At 50.0% G+C, this 17,616-nt stretch overlaps 1 protein-coding gene across 1 annotated transcript in view; it reads left to right on the plus strand.

Annotated features, from left to right (window-relative positions):
• Nucleotides 1-17,616, plus strand: part of DHX32 (DEAH-box helicase 32 (putative)) — a 63,421-nt gene that overhangs the window by 44,753 nt on the left and 1,052 nt on the right. Inside the window, exons 9-12 of the mRNA XM_027855952.1 lie at nucleotides 11,627-11,818; nucleotides 12,392-12,523; nucleotides 15,938-16,125; nucleotides 17,038-17,219. Coding sequence (XP_027711753.1) covers nucleotides 11,627-11,818; nucleotides 12,392-12,523; nucleotides 15,938-16,125; nucleotides 17,038-17,219 — 694 coding nt within the window. The remainder of the gene's footprint in view (nucleotides 1-11,626; nucleotides 11,819-12,391; nucleotides 12,524-15,937; nucleotides 16,126-17,037; nucleotides 17,220-17,616) is intronic.

Raw genomic sequence — 17,616 nt, forward strand, 5'->3', positions numbered from 1 at the left:
TCTATCTCTGAGCGGTCTGTGAGCTGTGCACTGCCCTCAGTCTGATCATCCAACAGTGACTGACGTGCTTTTGCGGGGGTTGGGGAGGGGCAGGGTGGCCTTGGGGGTCCCTCCTTCCTTCGCTCCATCTGTGAGCCGACAGGACGTGCTGGAATGAGCACAGTGTTCCTGTGGAGCCGTCTCCCGCCCCCGCTACCCCAGACCGTCTCCAGTGGGTCTTTGCGAATGCAGTGAGGCAGCTGAGGTCAGGTTCATTGTATTGCCCAGTCTTGGTCCTGGAGAACAAATAATAAAATGCTTCCTTCTTCTGAGACAGATGCTGGGCACTCCAAGGGGCAAAGGACATGTACGTGGGTGGGCACAAATCATTGGATCTCTCAGTTTGGCTTTGTTTAATTTTGTGTTTTTTGGTAACAAGAAAGAGTTTGGAGGGGAGTGACTTGTGAAAGATGGCTGCTCTAATTAAAAATTAATATTACCTAGCCCCCAAATGAAAATACACAGCATAAAAATAAGCAGAGGATGTGAATGTAATGCAGAACCATACATTTTATGCCTTTTTGCTACTTGTCTTGTTCTAGAGCTGGGGTCCTTCCCTGGAAGTTGATTTTTTTTTTTTTTTTTTTGGTTAGGCAATGGGTTAAGTGACTTGCCCAGGGTCACACAGCTTAGTAAGTGTCATGTGTCTGAGGCCGCATTTGAACTCAGGTCCTCCTGAATCCAGGGCTGGTGCTCTATCCACTGAGCTACCCAGCTGCCCCTGGAAGTAGATTTTTTTAAAAAAAGAAGTTTTTTGACAATTATATTTCAGTACAATTTTTCCTTTGTAATCCTATGTGCTTTGTTTTATGCATTTAAAACCATTCTTCCGAGAAGGGGCTGATAAGATTCACCAGGGGACCAGGATACAAAGTAAAGGACCCCGGGCTAGAGATTCCTTCTGGAGGGGCTTTGGAGCGCACTGTCCTCTGCCAAGAGATTCTAGGAGAGTCTAGGCAGGAAATATCCTTCCAGAGGACGGGGGCGGAGCCTGGGGCCAGCCTGAGGGCATCAGAGACTGTCCCCAACCCTGCAGAGAAGGAGGCAAAAGTGCAGGCAGATGGCCTTCCAGACTCGGGGTTGGAAGGAGGCCAGAGGCCTCCTCTGGCCCCAGAGGAGAGACCACCCCCGTCAAAGTGAAGTGTCTTGCCTAGGATCGCGCCGTGAGGTCGTGACCAGGCCGGGATTTGAATCCTGATCTTGTGGCTCGGGTCTGGGGCTCCTCCACTGCCTCATGCACCGACTGTTGCTGGGGGCACTGGAAGCCTTCCTCACCCCAGAGAGCACACAAGCACGTTCCTGTATACACCAGGTGTGTGGACGAGGATGCACGTCTCAAGACGTCATGCTGTGTGTCCCAGGAATAGGGCCAGAGGAGCCCATCGTGTGTGTCCTGCTCTCTTCTCCTCTCCTGGAGGCCAGCTGGCTCACCTCCTACAGAATCGCCCTGCCTGGCTCCGTGGGGCTCCCAGGTGAGAAAGGCATAGAGGCCTTGACCGCCACCTCCAAGTGTCATGGCTGCTACAACAGAGAACCGTCTGCTCCACTCAGGGACTAACTTTTGGGCCTCGGCTTCCCTGACTTGATAAGAGCAAGCACGTAGCAGGCAGTGGACTGCCTCCCGGTTCTGATGTTTTGGTGGTAATGATTCACTCCCCAGCATTCCCCAGAAGAAACCGTGATAGCCAGAAATGGTCCTGGGAGACTGGGTTCTCCAGGGTCACCATTGTTACCAGGCGTCTGCCTAGACTGGAGCATCCAGGGAGACGTTGTGGAGACCAGGAACCAGTGCCAGCTGTGATGCAGGGGGAGCACCTTGTGTCTCTGGGCCTGTAGCATGGGAATGGTGCCATCCTCAAGGTGTCGTAGATGCTGATGTGTCACAGCCGGGGGACCTGGGCCTTCAGCTGGTCCCGGCACCCTCCTCTGCCACAACCTGGGGCCTCCCTCCTCGGGCAGGGCCCCGGCCCGGCCCCACACTTTGTTTGCTGAGAGCAGAACGGTGGCCATGCTGTGTTTGCCCGAGAGGAGAGGAGGATTCGAGAACGTGAAGGTGGAGGTGCCCCCTGACCTCCAGAACTGTCGAAGCCTCTTGGAGCCGGAGGGTATCTCGGGGGCTCCTTTTGTCATGCACGCCTTGAGAATAGAACACAGGTGAGGAGTCTTATCCGGGAAGGCTGCATGGATGCATCGCCTGGACCGGATGCCAACGACTGTAATCGTTGCCCATCATTTTCACCATCCAAGCAGACAGGGCACTTGGCAGTTCACAAAGAATTCATACAGCGGTCATTCATTTGGAATACAAAGCATGTATTCCCATTTTACAGATGAGGAAAATGGAGGCTTAGACAGGCCACTGGTCCCTAGTCACACAGCTCATAAGCAGTGGGGCCTCGGCTTGCTCTAGGTCGCTGACTCCCTGCCCATCTCTCCTCTACCTTTCTGACCTCGTGGGCAGCGAGGTGAAGGGAGGACGTGTTGTGTTGTGGGTTCTGGGCTTGGACTGTCCCTGTGACACTTCTCAGGCAGCGTCCTCCTTGGCTGCCCATCGGTGTCAGTGAAATCATGCTCTCTGTCCTGTTCTTACACTAACTTGACACAACTGTTCTCTCCATTTTTCTCTGTGTCTCCATCTCTTTCACTCTCTTTGTCCCTTTCCTTTTTCTCTCTCTCATTCTCCTTCCTTTCCTCCCTTCCTTTCCATTCCCACTGCCCCCATGGAAAAAACCATGACCAAAGTCCTGAGGGAAATAACATAAAAACACTTAGAGCCGATAGAGCCTCAGAGAGGTTGGCTTTTTGTCATCTGACTGGCCCAGTGGGCCGGCCCAGACTCCCGGGCACATCAGATAGACTTCCATCCTCCCAAAGAAATCTGTCTGACGGCCCCATTTACTGCAGAGATGGAGGTCCACCACCTGTCTCCTGTACCCATCTCTTGACTGCAGAGATCCATAGCAAGGCCGGCCACCATTGCCCCCAAGACTAAAAAGGAGGCAGCCAGTCGCCACGCCGTGGCCTGGTCAGTCTCATTTTCTTGCACTCCACTCCAGCCCGCATTGGCTGCCATGGGATTGCAGCAGATAACCAGGGGAGCCGGATTACTAGAGGAATAGCTTTGTGGGGCTTTGTCTGCCAGTTGTACTCACACAACCATTTATGCTGTGCTGGAGGAAAATGCTGTGGATTAATCATTTTGCAAGCAAAAAACAGGTCATGCTTGCAGCTGCTGCATTTAATTCAAGTTATAATTGAAATAAGCAAATGCAGCAAACTTGTTACCCTTTTCAGGATTTGTGAACCGTAGGAAAATGGATTTGGCATAGCTGGGCCAAAGGCCATTAATTGAATTCATATGAATCCCGGATAGGGATATCTTTGTTTTTATCCACTAATCAGGGTCTTTTAGAGTCCTCTGTAACAGAATGAAAAATGTAATTTGTGGGGCTGGCAGAGGACTCTGTGTGCTCATTTAGAAGTCACTGGATAGCCTGGATTCAGCTTTGAACATCCAGAGTACGTCAGAGTTATACAAGGTGTGCTCATCAATAGAGCAGGGTAGGGAAGCGGCCGGCTGCCCATGCCTGGCCCTGCGTTCAATGGGCCTCATGTCCCAGGTCACAAGTTGTATGACTTGTTGCCAGCGGCCCCACCGAGTAAGGACACTTGAGTGACAGGAAGGGGCTGAAGGAAAAGGCTAGAAGAAGACTGGAAAAGCCATCAGGTGTCACCTTCCACGTGGGAAGCCCAGAACTGACCCATCTTCATTCACGGTCAGTCAAAAAACATTTACTAAGCACCAACTGTGTGCCAGGCCCTGGGCTAGTGTGTGATGATACGGACAAAGGAAATAGCTGCTGCCCTCACAGAGTGTGCCTTCTCTTAGGGCAGCCAACGTGACTGTGGACACACATGTACGCACACACACGCACACACTCACAGAATAAAAACAAGGTCTTGGAAGGAGTGAGGCTCCAGAAAGGCTTCCCATCACAACTTGCACACAGGCGTCGAGGTTGCAGGTGGCCAGAGGAGTAGCACGAAGGCCGGGCAGGCAGGACCAGAGAAGGTGTGAAGGGAGCGATCTGCGAGGCTGAAAAGGTAGATTGGGTCTGGCTTATAAAGAGCAGACGTGCCAGGCAGTCAACTTGGTGTTTGATCCAGTGGTAATAGGGAGCCACTGGGGTTGATGGAGCAGAGCAGTGATGTGTTCAGCACGCCTGTGAGTCTGCGGTGAGACAGCTGAGTAGAACTGGCAACTCCGTATAAATGGAGGTGATGTCAGTGCCCTGGCCTGCCTCAGTTTCTCCCTCTGTGAAATGTACTAGGTGGCCTCTTAAGTTCCCTCCAGCTCTCAGATCTAGGACCCTGTGTGGCCCTATGATAATGCATGTATTTTCAACAATCAAACCTAGGGAAAAGATTTTCTGATTGCCTTCTTTTGGGGTGGGAAGACAGAGGAGTTAGCACCCTGAGTGCCCCTGGACGGGACCTGCCCACTCTGTTATGGATCCTGGCACAGGAGTTCTTTAGCCCCAGTCTCCCTCAGCAATGTGAGGTAGAGAACCCATATTGTTCATTTTCCGGTCATGCTGTTCCTCCGGGAACATTTTGGCTACCCGAAGCCTGTCTTCTCTTAAACCTCACCCGGCCTTGGGGGCGACCGGGGAGACCCGAGTCATGACATGACAGCATGAAGGTCAGACTTTTGGCATTTCTGAAATGAGATCTTCGAAGCCTCCAAGGGCTTTGGTTTGTGGAAGAACCTCCCTGATTGCGGGGCTTTCGGGCCTCTCTGTGACACACAAAGCCCAGTCCTCAGGTAGCCGATGGTGACGTCTTTCAAACGCAGATGTGTAGTAGTACAAATGCAGACTTTTGCAGACCCTCGTGCTTGAATCTGTTTATTAATTTGTTCTAACTTAGTTTGCTCGACTTTCATTGAAGGAAGCACCAGATAATGAAACTGTTGACCAGGCCCGTGTGACCAGTGTGGCCCAAGAAGCCAGCAAGATTGTGATGTGTTGAAAAAGAATCCCTTCTCTGTCTGTCACGCAATGTGCTCTAGAAAGTCTGGTCAGAAACTCCATTCTTGAGGGGCAGCTAGGTGGTGCAGTGGATAGAGCTCTGGCCTTGGAGTCAGGAGGACCTGTGGATCTGAGCTCAGACACATAACTATGACTAGCTGTGTGACCCTGGGCAAGTCACTTAACCCCGACTGCCTCACCGAGAGAAAGAAAGTAGATAAATGATAAAAAACTCCAGTCTTGGCTCAGGGTTGTTCTTCTGCCTCCCGAACCTGTGCTTAAGCATAATAAAGCCGAGGTTTTTACCTCTGTAATTCTTGCATTGTGATAGATTTATTCAGTAGCCGCAGCCTCGGATAGGATCTCAGAAAGGAGCTATTTCTCCCATAACATGTGTAAAGGCCAGGAGGAAGGTCACACGGCCAGGCTGGCAATCTCTGCTGGACTTGAGGATCCATTGCTGTCCTTTCCCAGACAAAAACGTGGATGCTGTGGAAGGAAAGAGCTAGTTGAGAAACACTGTGAGGGTTTTGTGTCTCAGTGGGACAGTGGCCTCCTGGAGGCCCAGGCTTCCAGCTCTTAGGGCAAACCGAGAAGCCCTCCACCCTCGGGCAGCCCTTGAGCAGGCTTCCAGGGGAGGCCTCAGACTGCCCCCCAGGTTGGACATGCTGGCTCGGTGCCCGCTGGTTTTCATTTAAGGAGAAATATCGCCTGGGCTCTTTAGTGGATCTCTGCAGGGCTTAAAGAGCTGATTTTATGGGCTGATTTTGGAAGGAGGCTTAAAATGTGAGCGTGTAAGGCGAGAAATTTCTCTTTTTTCCTCCCTGCCTGTCATGGCGCCTTTCCCAGTATAACCTACATTTGTTTTCCAGCGAAACAGCCCCCGGTGTTGACTCTTGCCTGTGGTCTCAGGAGGGAAGTCCCAGCATTGTGAAGATTGCCAAGCGCCCAGTGGCAGCCCACCCTGGAGCTCAGACCTCTGTAGGGCCACAGCCATCCTTCCCTCCAGGGCTGCTCCTGGCATGGCAGCTGTGACCTCACACCCCACTAACCACCGGCTCTGTGGTCCCGCTTTTCTTTTCTGACTTCCGGCAGATTCCCAGCATGATTCCCCTTTCACTGTCCAGACATCTTTTCTATGGGGCAGGAGGCTTCATGTGCAAGTGGGCCAGGGAGAAGCCCCCATCCCGCAGCTCGACAGCGATGGCCCCACCAGGGCTGGAGTTTAAAGCGTCGATTCTAAACAGTATTGGCCCACTCCTTCCGCAGGCGGCGGCAGCATTCTGCAGGAATAAAGGAGGAAGAGAGCGCAGGTTGAATCTGCCCGTCACGGAAGGAAGACAAAGCAGATGCTTCGGCTTCTTGCAGTCCTGAGTTTCTCCTCTCCCACCCCCGTGCTTGGCTGGCTGCCTCGAACTCTCCCCCCTAGAATGGACTTTTGTTGGTACCCGAAAGGTCAGAGACTGAAGCCCTGCCACTAGTTGGCTGCCGTGGAGCATGAGAGCCAAAGATTGGGATAAACTGGGCTGCTCCCCGCCTTGTCCCCGAGCCGCCAGGCCCATCTCGCTGCATTCTTTGGGGACGTGCGTCAGGGCTGCCCGGGCACACGGCAGAAGGGACGAGCTGACACAGGTTCGGTCCCATCTCCCCTGCACTGCTCCTGTCCAGAATATCTCCATTCTCTCAGGCTCCTGTCTCCAGACCAAATCCCAGGCCTGTTTTCATGGGAGCCCCACAGAGCATCCCTCTAGGCGGGCCACCCACAACCCACCCCATGGAAGGGGCTTCTCCTCTGGGTCTGGCCTCGGGTTAGTTTTTTGTTTTTTGTTTTTTAATTATTTTTAGCTACTTCATTAAGTATTTTCCAATTACATGTGAAAATTTTTTGACATTTTTTAAAAAATTCTCTTCTTCCTGCCCCTCCCCCACCCTTTGAGAAGGGAAGCAATATGATATCAGTTTTACATGGGAAGTCATGCCAAATATATTTCCATATTAGCCATGTTGCAAAAGAAAACACACACACAAAAAGAAAAATAAAGAAAGTGAAAAAAGTATGCTTCATATCTGTACTCAGAATTCATCAGTTCTTTCTCTGGAGACCGACAGCATTTTTTTAATTAATTTATTTTGATTTATCAACAATCACTTCTATAAGCTTTTGAGTTTTAAATTTTTCTGTCCCTCCCTCTGCGCCTTCCTCCCCAAGATGGCGTACAATGTGATATAAGCTCTACATAATACATTCGTATTAAACATATTTTCATATTAGTGATGTTGTAGGTAAGAATTAGAATAGGAGGAACCACCAGAAAGAGGAAAGAAAACAAAACAGAAGAAAAAAAATAGCAAATAGTATGCTTTGGTCTGCATTCAAACTCTATAGTTCTTTCTTTGGATGTGGATAGCATTTTCCGTCACGAGACCTTTGGAGATATCTTAGACCCTTGCATTGCTGAGAAGGGTTAAGTCTATCAGTATTAGTCATCACACAACATGGCAGTTACTGTATACGACGTTCTCCTGGTTCTGCTCACTTCACTCAGCATCAGACCATATAAGTCTTTCCAGATTTCTCTGAAGTCTTCTTGCTCATCATTTCTTATAGCACAATAGTATTCCATTACATTCACATACCACAACTTGTTCAGCCATTCCCCAATTGATGGGCATCCCCTCAATTTCCAATTCTTTGTCACCACAAAAAGAGCTACTAGGAATATTTTTGTACATGTGGGTCCTTTTCCCATTTTTATGATCCCTTTGGGCATAGTTCCAAATTGCTCTCCAAAATGATTGGATCAGTTCACAACTCCACCAGCAGTGCATTCGTGTCCCAATTTTTCCACATCCTCTCCAGATTTGTCATTTTCTTTTTCTGCTGTGCTCACCTAGTCTGATGGGTGTGCAGTGGCAGCTTAGAGTTATTTTAATTTGCATTTTTCTGATGACTAATTTTAGAGTATTTTTTCATGTCAGTATTGATAGCTTTCATTTCTTCTGAAAACTGCCTTTTATCACTTGGGGAATGGTTCATATTTTTATAAGTTTGGCTCAGTTCCCTACATATTTAAGAAACAAGGCCTTTATCAGAGAAAATTGCTGTAAACATAGTTTCCCGTTTTCCTCCTAACTTTGGTTGCATTGGTTTTATTACTTTTTAATTTCATGTAATCAGAATTATCCATTTTTCTTCTTGTGATCCTCTCTATCTCGTTAGGTCATAAACTCTTTCCTTATCTACAGATCCAACAGTTAATTTTTTCCATGCTTCCCTAATTTGCTTATGATGTCACCCTTTATGGCTAAATCAGGGGTGGGGAACCTGCAGCCTAGAGGCCACATCTGACCCTCTAGGTCCGCGTGTGTGGCCCTTTGACTGAATCCAAACTTCACAGAACAAATCTCCTTAAGAAAAAGATTTGTTCTGCCAAACTTGGACTCAAGTCAAAAGGCCACACCTGAGGAGCTGGCAGGTCACCTGTGGCCTCCAGGCCGCAGGTTCCCCACCTCTAAGTCATTTACCCATTTTGAGCTTATCTTGAAATGTGGTGTAAGATGTTGGTCTATGCCTAATTTCTTCCAAACTGCTTTCCAGTTTTCCCAGCAATTCTTGTCACGCGGTGAGTTCTTGCCCCCAAAGCTTGGATCTTTGGGTTTATCAAACACAAGGATTACTATGGTCATTTACATATGTAATCTATACTACTGGTCCACCATTCTATTTCTTAGCTAGTACAAGATTGTTTTCATGGTTATGGTTTTGTGATATAGATTGAAATCTGGAACTGCTAGGCCACCTTCCTTTGCATTTTTTAAGTTAATTCCCTTGATATTCTTGACCTTTCCTTCTTCCAGATGAATTTTGTTATCATCTTTCCTAGCTTTATAAAATAATTGTTTGGTAGTTTGATTGGTATGGCACTAAATAAGTAAATTAATTTAGGCAAAATTGTCGTTTTGATCATATTAACTCAGCCTTAGTATTTCTCTTGTTTTTCTTTTTTAACAATTAATTATTTTTAATTTTCAACAATCACTTCCATAAAATTTTGAGTTTTGAATTTTCTCCCCCTCCCTCTCCTCCCCCCTCCCCAAGGCGGCATGCAATCTGATATAGGCTATACGTTATTATTAAACATATATTAAACATATTTTCACATTAGTGGTGTTGTAAGAAAGAATTAGAACCAATAGGAGGAACCACAGGAAAGAGGACACCAAATAAAACAGAAGAAAAAAAATCAAATAGTCTGCTTCCACCTGCATTCAGACTCCATAGCTCTTTCTCTGGACGTGGGTAGCTTTTTCCATCGTGAGTCTCTTGGAGTTGTCTTAGATCCTTGCATTGCTGAGAAGAGCCACGTGTATCAAGGGAGTTAGTATTTCTCTAGTTGTTTAGACCTGTCTTTATTTGTGTGAAAAGTGTTTTGTGACTGTGATATCTCGGCAGATAGATTCCCCAGGATTCTATGTTGTCTGCAGTTATGATTTCTCTGTCTCTTCCTGACTTTTTTTCGGTAGTATTTAGAAATGGTAATAATTTGTGTGGGTTTATTTTATAGCATGAAACACTGCTAAAGTTGTTCATTTTTCCAACCACTTTTTTAGTTGATTCTCTGGGGTTCTCTCAGTACACCATCGCATCATCTGCAGAGAGGGATAGTTTGGGTTCCTCATTGCGGAGTGTAATTCCTTCTATTTCTTTTTCTTTTCTTACTGCTATAGCTAACATTTCTCACACAGTACCGAATAATAGTGGTGATAATGGGCCTCTTTGCTCACCCCTGATCTTACTGGGAAGGCTTCATTCTGGCTTGGTGTGCAGGCTCCCAATGTCCTTTGTGGTCCTCAGGCTTGGAAGTCTTGCCTTTCTGCAATGACCAGTCAAGGGCCCTTTTATAGAATTCCCTGATTGGGCAGCTAGGTGGTGCAGTAGATAGAGCTTGAGCCTTGGAGTCAGGAGGACCTGAGTTCAAATAGGGTCTCAGACACTTGAAACTTACTAGCTGTGTGACCCTGGGCAAGTCATTTAACCCTGTTTGCCTCACCCCCCCCCAAAACAAACAAATAAATAAATAAAGGATTCCCTGAGTCAGTTATTTTTCAAATCTTTTTTTTTTCTTGTAAATAACCAGCATTTATTATTACTTCTTCCCACATCCCCACCATGGAGGAGAAAAAAGAGAAAGAAAAATAAAAGCTTTGCAACAAATAAATATAGTGAAGTGAAACAAATTCCTGCCTTGGCCAGATCCAGAAGTATAGGTAGCCTTGTGAGTGCTGCGCATGTCCCCGAGGCAGGGGCTTCGTCTTCACTCCAAAAGCCGGCCAGTCACTGCATGATCCGAGTTCTTGAGCCTTCCCGAGCCATCTGCGGTCGCTACATAAACTGTCCTGGGCCCTCCGCTCTGCATGAGTTCCTACAAGGCCCTTTCTTTTTTTCTTTAATTAATCTATTTTGAGTTATCAGCAATCACTTCCATAAGCTTTTGAGTTTTAAATTTTTCTCCCCCTCCCTCCCCAAGATGGCGCACAGTCTGATAAGGCTCTACAATATGCATTCCTATTAAACATACTTTCACATTAGTGATGTTGTAAGGAAGAATTAGAACCAATAGGAGGAACCACCAGAAAGAGGAAACAAAACAAAACAGAAGAAAAAAAAAGAGCAAATAGTCTGCTTCGATCTGCATTCAGACTCCATAGTTCTTTCTTTGGATGTGGATGGCATTTTCCATCATGAGACTTTTGGAGATGTCTTAGATCCTACAAGGCCCTTAAGAATACAGGCCCATAGCATGCCATCACATACAAAGACCATTTCCACGGGGCCACCACAAGAGAGCTGCTGGAAATATTTTTGTACAGATGGGACCTTTTCCTCCACCTTGGACCTCTTGGGGGCACAGTTGGGTAGTTTTTAGAGTGCGGCTCCAAACCGCTATCCAGAGTGACCGACCCCCTCCCCAGGTGCATCAACAAGGCAGTGACGGGCTTGCTTTCCCACAGCCCCTCCAACATGGCGGCTATGCCGATCTAATGGCTGTGAAGCTGAGCCTCAGGGTTGCTTTCCTTTGCATTTCTCTATCAGTGACTTGGAGCATTTTTTCAGATGGCTTTAATTGTTTGGATTTCTTCTTTGAGAAGAGCCTGTTCATATCCTCTCGTTATTCAGTCATTTCAGCCATGTGTGACTCTCCGTGACCCCATTTGGGGTTTTCTTGGCAGAGATACTGGTGTGGTTTGACATTTCCTTCTCCAGCTCATTTTACAGATGAGAAACTGAAGCAAACAGGGCAAAGTGACTTGCCCAAGGTCACCCAGCTAGTAAGTGTCTGAGGCTGGATTTGAACTCAGGGAGATGAGTCTTCCTGACTCCAAGCGGCGCTCTGTGCACTATGGCGCCCCCGGCTGCCCCTGCATATCCTCTGACTGTTTATCATTTGGGGCACAGCTCTTCTTCTCTGTGATCTTTCTGTGGGGGTGGGGGTGGGGGTGGGGGCCAGCCCTGGTGTAAGCAGCCAGGTGTGAAGGGGGCTGCTCTTGTTTTCCAGCTCCTGAAAGCTTGATGCAAGCACTGGAAGACCTGGACTATCTGGCGGCCCTGGACAACGACGGGAACCTCTCTGAGTTCGGCATCATCATGTCGGAGTTTCCTCTGGATCCGAAGCTGTCAAAGGCCATCTTAGCAGCCTGTGAATTCGACTGCGTGGATGAAATGCTCACCATCGCCGCCATGGTAACAGGTACGGCTGCAGCGGCGCCCCAAAGGCAGAGTGTCACCAGGACACTTGGGCTTTCAAAAGTGCAGGTGCTGTAAAAACCACAAGGCCACTTCATGGAGTGGAGAAGAGGCAGATGCCCAGCCCGCTCTCACGTCCTGGCTTTGTGGCCTCGTCACAGGCCTCCCTGCTTCCCTGCTTAGGCCAGCCTTAGGAGCCTCAGGAAAGGGATGGTGGGCTTCCTCTTCAACCCGCTCATGCCTTCTGGCCCTCTCAGGAAAAAGTGAAGTGTGGCCCCAGGCTGACCTCTGCCCCGGCCCCTGCAGCTTTCCTCACCCTCAGGGTTTCATCCCTCCCCTTTCCTTACCACCTTAGCATCACTGGTCATCGTTAGGCCTGGTGGGCAGCCCCTTCCCTGCCCTGTGCTGTGACGCACAGTCAGGCAGCTCTGCAAGGCCGGGCACTGTGGTAGGCAGCGCAGAGTGGGGGCTTCCTCCAGCTGCCGTGGGGTGAATCCAGGGTGGTTGTGGCTGTAGTCGCGGGCAGCTGTGTCTGTCCCCTGAGGCCGCTGAGTCTCTTAAATTCTGTATTGGGCAGCTCCTGACTGCTTCCTGCCCTTGCCCCCCGGAGCGGAGGAGGCCTGGCAGCGGAGGATGAACCTCTCCCACCCAGAAGGTGACCACCTGACTCTCCTCAACGTGTACAAGGCCTACCAGGAAGCCAGCAAGAGTGAGTGCCAGGCGTCCAGTCAGTCGCTGGCAGGTTGTCATGGCCTTTTCCATTCAGCCGTCTGCTTTGTGCAGAGAACCGTGCCGGGTATGGAGGGCGACAGAACCCCCCCCACACACAAAGCTGATGATCTTCTATAGAGCCTGGCATACAGTAGGCACTTAATCAGTGCTTGCTGGATGGCGCTCTGGCCGTGGAGCTCCAGTCCTCCCGGTGGCAAGGAGGGGAGAACAGGAGGCTGGAGATGAGGTGCCACGTTCTGGGGTGCCATCAGAGGTAATGTAGAGTGGGGAGGGACGAAATTCTAAAGCGTTTTGAGGGCCAAGCTGAGGAGGGGACAGTGTGGGAAAAGCCTACCCCGAGGAGCAGAGAGGAGCCCTGTGCCCATCCCCACACTCGCCACTCACGCCCCTTGGCGTGGGTCGCCGAATCTTGGGGCCACCGCCACAAAGGGCTTCCTGGCTTAGCTGGGCCTTCACTGTTGGGCCCTGAGCCAAGAGCTGAGGACACCCAGGAAAAGCCGGGAGGTCCCCCGCCCCGCCCTGCTCATATACAGACAGAGCAGTGACAAGGACCGCTTCCAGTTACGCTCCCATTAGATTTTTACAGCTGCCTTGGGTGGGACAGGCTGTTAATATCCCCCTTTGACATTTGAGGAAGCCAAGGCAGACAGAGTTGTAGCACCTTGCCAGTCACCTAGCTAGTAAGTGTCTGAGGCTGGATTTGAACTCGGGTCCCCCTGACCACAGGCCCTGCACTCTCAGCCCTGCGACACCTCCTCACTGGAAGGGAACCCCAGAACAGAAGGCTGTAGCTGGCAGCTGGGGGCCTGGCTGGGAAAGTCTTCCTACGTTGCAGCCGAGTGTTGTAGGAAGTCCAGGGCTCTGAGAGACAGAAATGGGGAGGGAGGGCGGGCATTCCAGGCCTGGAGGACAGCCAGTGCCAAGGCACAGAGGTGGGAAGCTGCGCCGAGTGTGACAGTGCCCAGCAAGGGATGTGAAAGCCTTGGGAAAAAAAGCAGCATTATCTTTGTAAGGGAAGTCAGACAAGGTGGGGGTGTGGGGGTGGTTCTCAGGATGGGCAGGCTGGGGGTCATCTGAAGAGACTGGCACAGTCCCCTGGAGCAGGTCAGCCAACCTAGAGACCACATAAGTAAGAGTCAGGAGGGGTTGAGCTCAGGGGAGGCCAGGCTGGACAGCGGCCAGGGAGGGAGGGATGGACGGCAGGAAAGGACTTGTGCATTGGGCACTTAGCTCCACTCAGGACAAAATAAAGGGGAGCAGCGAGGGCTGGGGGGTGAAGGCCCTCAAGGGCAGTGCAGGGGCCCCACTTCTGGGCATCCCCCTTGAGGAGGGGGACGGCTGAACCAGGGCAGCTGCTCCCTGGGATGCATCGTCATTTTTGACAAAGTAACTGGGTCAGGGGGAGGTGACAGCTCCAGCTCCCCCACGGGTTAATGTAACATTTGACCAAGGCCCACGGCTCTGGCCGTGGCACCCACCCCCCTAAGCTCCTATGGCTCCCTCTCACTCCAGGCTCACACACACGATCATCCATTCAGCCTCCAAAGCCCTTCACAGCTCTCCTTTCCCCTGTCCACATTCTGGGATCCTGCTTCTGTTGCTGGTGTTTAGTCGTTTTTCAGTTTTGTCCGACTCTGTGACCCCACTTGGGGTTTTCCTGGCAAAGACACTGGAGTGGTTTGTCATTTCCTTCTCCAGCTCATTTTACATATGAGGAAACTGAGGCAAACAGGGTGAAGTGACATGCCCAGGGTCACCCAGCTAAGAAGTGTCTGAAATCTAGATTTGAACTCAGGAAGATGAGTTCTCCTGCCTCTAGGCACCCCCTGGCTGCCCCAGCTACCCTAGGACCCTCCATCCCCCACTTCATGCAGAAGGCTTGTCCTCACCCCCTAGCTATTCCTCTCCCTCTTTTTCAGGTTACCTTTCATGTCCATCTGGCAGTGATCCCTGGGAGGGTGGGGCCTGTAAGCTAGTCTTTGAATTCCCAGGCTCCTGGGAGCGGGGAAAGGCCAGCCTTAGGAAGAGAGACGAAAGCTCGCATCTCTCGTGTGTGTGTGTGTGTATACACGTACGTACTACTGTATGTGGTAAACGTGTATGGTAGAAACTGTAAAAAGGATGAGATAGATTAAATATTTTTGAAATACTTTTATTAAGAGCAACATGACAAAATGCTTCATTATTTTTAAAAAATTGCTGTGTATTTCCTGGACAGGGCAGACCTATAAATAATAATGGTTAGTAATTATTCAGTGACTTTGAACAGTGTATCTAGACAAATAGGTCAGTTTCCATACTGAACACTCCCACCCAAAAATAAAGAGGGAGGTGGTTCTGGCCTCTTGGGGGACTTTAGGAGAGGCTGGAGGGAAGATTGTCAGTGGCCCCCATGGGGAATGGGGAGGCCTTCAGGAGGGGCATGGGTGGGCAATAACGGAACCCCCTCTGAGCCCTGCCCAAAGACGCACTGCTTGGTGGAGGGACGTACGGCCAGTTTCAGACCAAGAGATCCCACACCCTGCCAGGGGTCCTAGCGCACACCATACTTTGAAGCTAAGTCCTATCAAATGGGCTCAAAGACCCTCTTTAACTGAATCAGAGGATTTCTATATACCAATGGATTTCTAGCTGGACTCTCCCTGGCAGTGACCTGCCACTCAAGAGCATCTGTGAGGGTGAGCCAGAGTTAGGAACTGACCTGGAAGGGAAGGGAAGGGGATCCAGGGTGGGTGAAGGCCCCCCGTAGGACTGAGTCTCAGGGACCAAGCTTTCAGGAAAGCCAAGCAAAGCAGTCTGGAGAAGTGATGATTAGAAAGCACACAAGCCGTGCACAGGTACACATGCGCACCACACACACACACACACACACACACACACACACACACACACACACACCCCACAACACACCCCACACACACCCCCCAGGCTCCCTACAAGCCCCTAACCAACCAGGCTCGCAGTGACACACACACTATTTCAGCAGGAGAAGACTACATTTCAGTGTGAAACCTAGGAGGAGAGAGAGGGGAAAAATCCCCCAAGAGCTCGGCCTTCCTTCTTATTCTGAGAACTTCAGCAGAGTTGCTGGATCTCTACATAGATCAGCAGTTAGGTCACTTAGACAGAATACTTAGGTGTTCTAGGTATTTGGGAATGTTAGAGTCCTGCCATACCTGAGGGCCTCGTTCCCTACAAACAGGTCCCCATTTTTTCCCCAGGGTAATGTGAACAGATCTCCGCCCCTCTCAGGAAGGTGCCAAGAGTCTTCACTTCTCCAGGATCTGTCCACGTCCTATAGAAGGACCGCACACGGCCCCGGACCTTGCTCCTCCTGGCCTCAGTCACTTGAAATCTTTTCTCAATGGCCTCTTGTCCCTTTTCCCCTCAGACTGTGTGGAGAAATGGTGTACCGATCACTTCCTCAGCTCCTCAGCACTCCAGACGGCGGACAGCATCAGAGATGAGCTTTTGGACATTGTCAGGCGGATTGAGCTCCCCTACACAGAACCGGCTTTTGGCTCAAAGGAAAACATCCTGAACATAAAGAAAGCTCTCATAGCTGGTTACTTTATGCAAGTAAGAACCCACAACAGGCTTCATTTTAGTGGCGCTGACATCAAAGAGAAAATAAGCCATTTGTAAAGATTCCTGTCAGGTCCCAGGGCTGCACCAATTCTACCAGTGGTCTGAAGGGAAGGAAGAGTATCATTCTATCAACAAATAGGCGCATGTCCTTATTTCTACAAACTTTTTAAAAATGGGACTTATTCAGATAGTGCTCCCCAGTCAGTCCCTGAGCTGGGATACATCAGCTAAGACAGAAAAGGTCCCTTGAGGGGAACTGCCAGCCAGCCCCGAAAGGGGCAGCCCCTCTGTGACAGACTCCGCCGTCCCCCCTGGGGGCTCCGGGGACCTGCAAGCCTTCCTGGCTCAGGGCCGGCACTCTGTCCAGTGCATCCTCTAGCTGCCTGGTAAGCAGAGGAGTAATATTGCCAGAGCTGTGCTTGAGGATTCTCAGGTAGAAGGCAGTGGAGGCAAGGAGATGAATTAGAGGGGAGGCGATGATGGCCTGAACTCGTGTGAGGAGACACACACAAGAGACTGGAGGCAGAAAGACAGGCCCAGGCAAATGGATGGGCAGGGGGAGTGAGGGAGAGCAACTCGAGTCTCGAGCCTGTGAAGATGGATGGTGGGTCCATAAAATGGGGAGGGAGCAGGGTGGAGAAGGAATGAGTTCTGTTTTGGACGTGTCAAATCTGAGACATCCACAAGAGTTGGTGGCGTGGGTAGGAAGGTTCATCAGGGCTGTCCTGAGCTTGAGGACTGAAGCTCGTTTTTCCTGCTGCCATTCGTTATCTCATGATGCTGGGGGTGGGGTCTGTAAAATGGGAATCCTGGATGGAGTGCTTTGGAAATGTATAAAAGTTAATTCTGCGTGTGGAGGAATATGATTCTATGATGTACTCTGCCCCCCCCACACCCCCTTAGATCGCTCGTGATGTGGATGGATCGGGGAACTACCTGATGTTAACCCACAAGCAGGTGGCTCAGCTGCACCCCCTTTCATGCTACTACGACATGAAGAAGATACCAGAGTGGGTGGTCTTCCATACGTTCAGCATATCTGAGAACAATTACATCCAAATCATCTCTGAAATCTCCCCGGAGCTGTAAGTGGGGGCTGGGGGAGGGGTCCCCTCACAATCCCATGCTCATTCCGGGGCCTCCTCGGAGCAGAAGGTGGGTCACAGGAGCATATCCTGCCGAAGGGCCCTGTCTCTCTGCTCCAGGGTCGTGAACCCCATCCCCTAAGGGGATGCTAACTATCAGCCAGCCTCCGGTTTCTACTTAAGAACTGTTGTGACAGGCGCTGCTGAGGTTGGATAGGAATGACCACGTACCTTTAACCAGTTAGAAAGGGAAAGAAAGCTGGTGGAAGGCCTTAGAAACCTAGCTCTCCTTCTAATCTCAAGTGGAAGTAAGCTGGCTGAAATGTAGATGCTAACGTTTATTTTTAAAGTCTTTGCTAGAATTTTCTCCTGGAAAATTCCCTGACAGCCAATCAAT

The sequence above is a fragment of the Vombatus ursinus genome, unplaced genomic scaffold (assembly GCF_900497805.2).
Source record: "Vombatus ursinus unplaced genomic scaffold, bare-nosed wombat genome assembly UNPS02011353.1, whole genome shotgun sequence".
Classification (NCBI taxonomy): Eukaryota; Metazoa; Chordata; class Mammalia; order Diprotodontia; family Vombatidae; genus Vombatus; species Vombatus ursinus.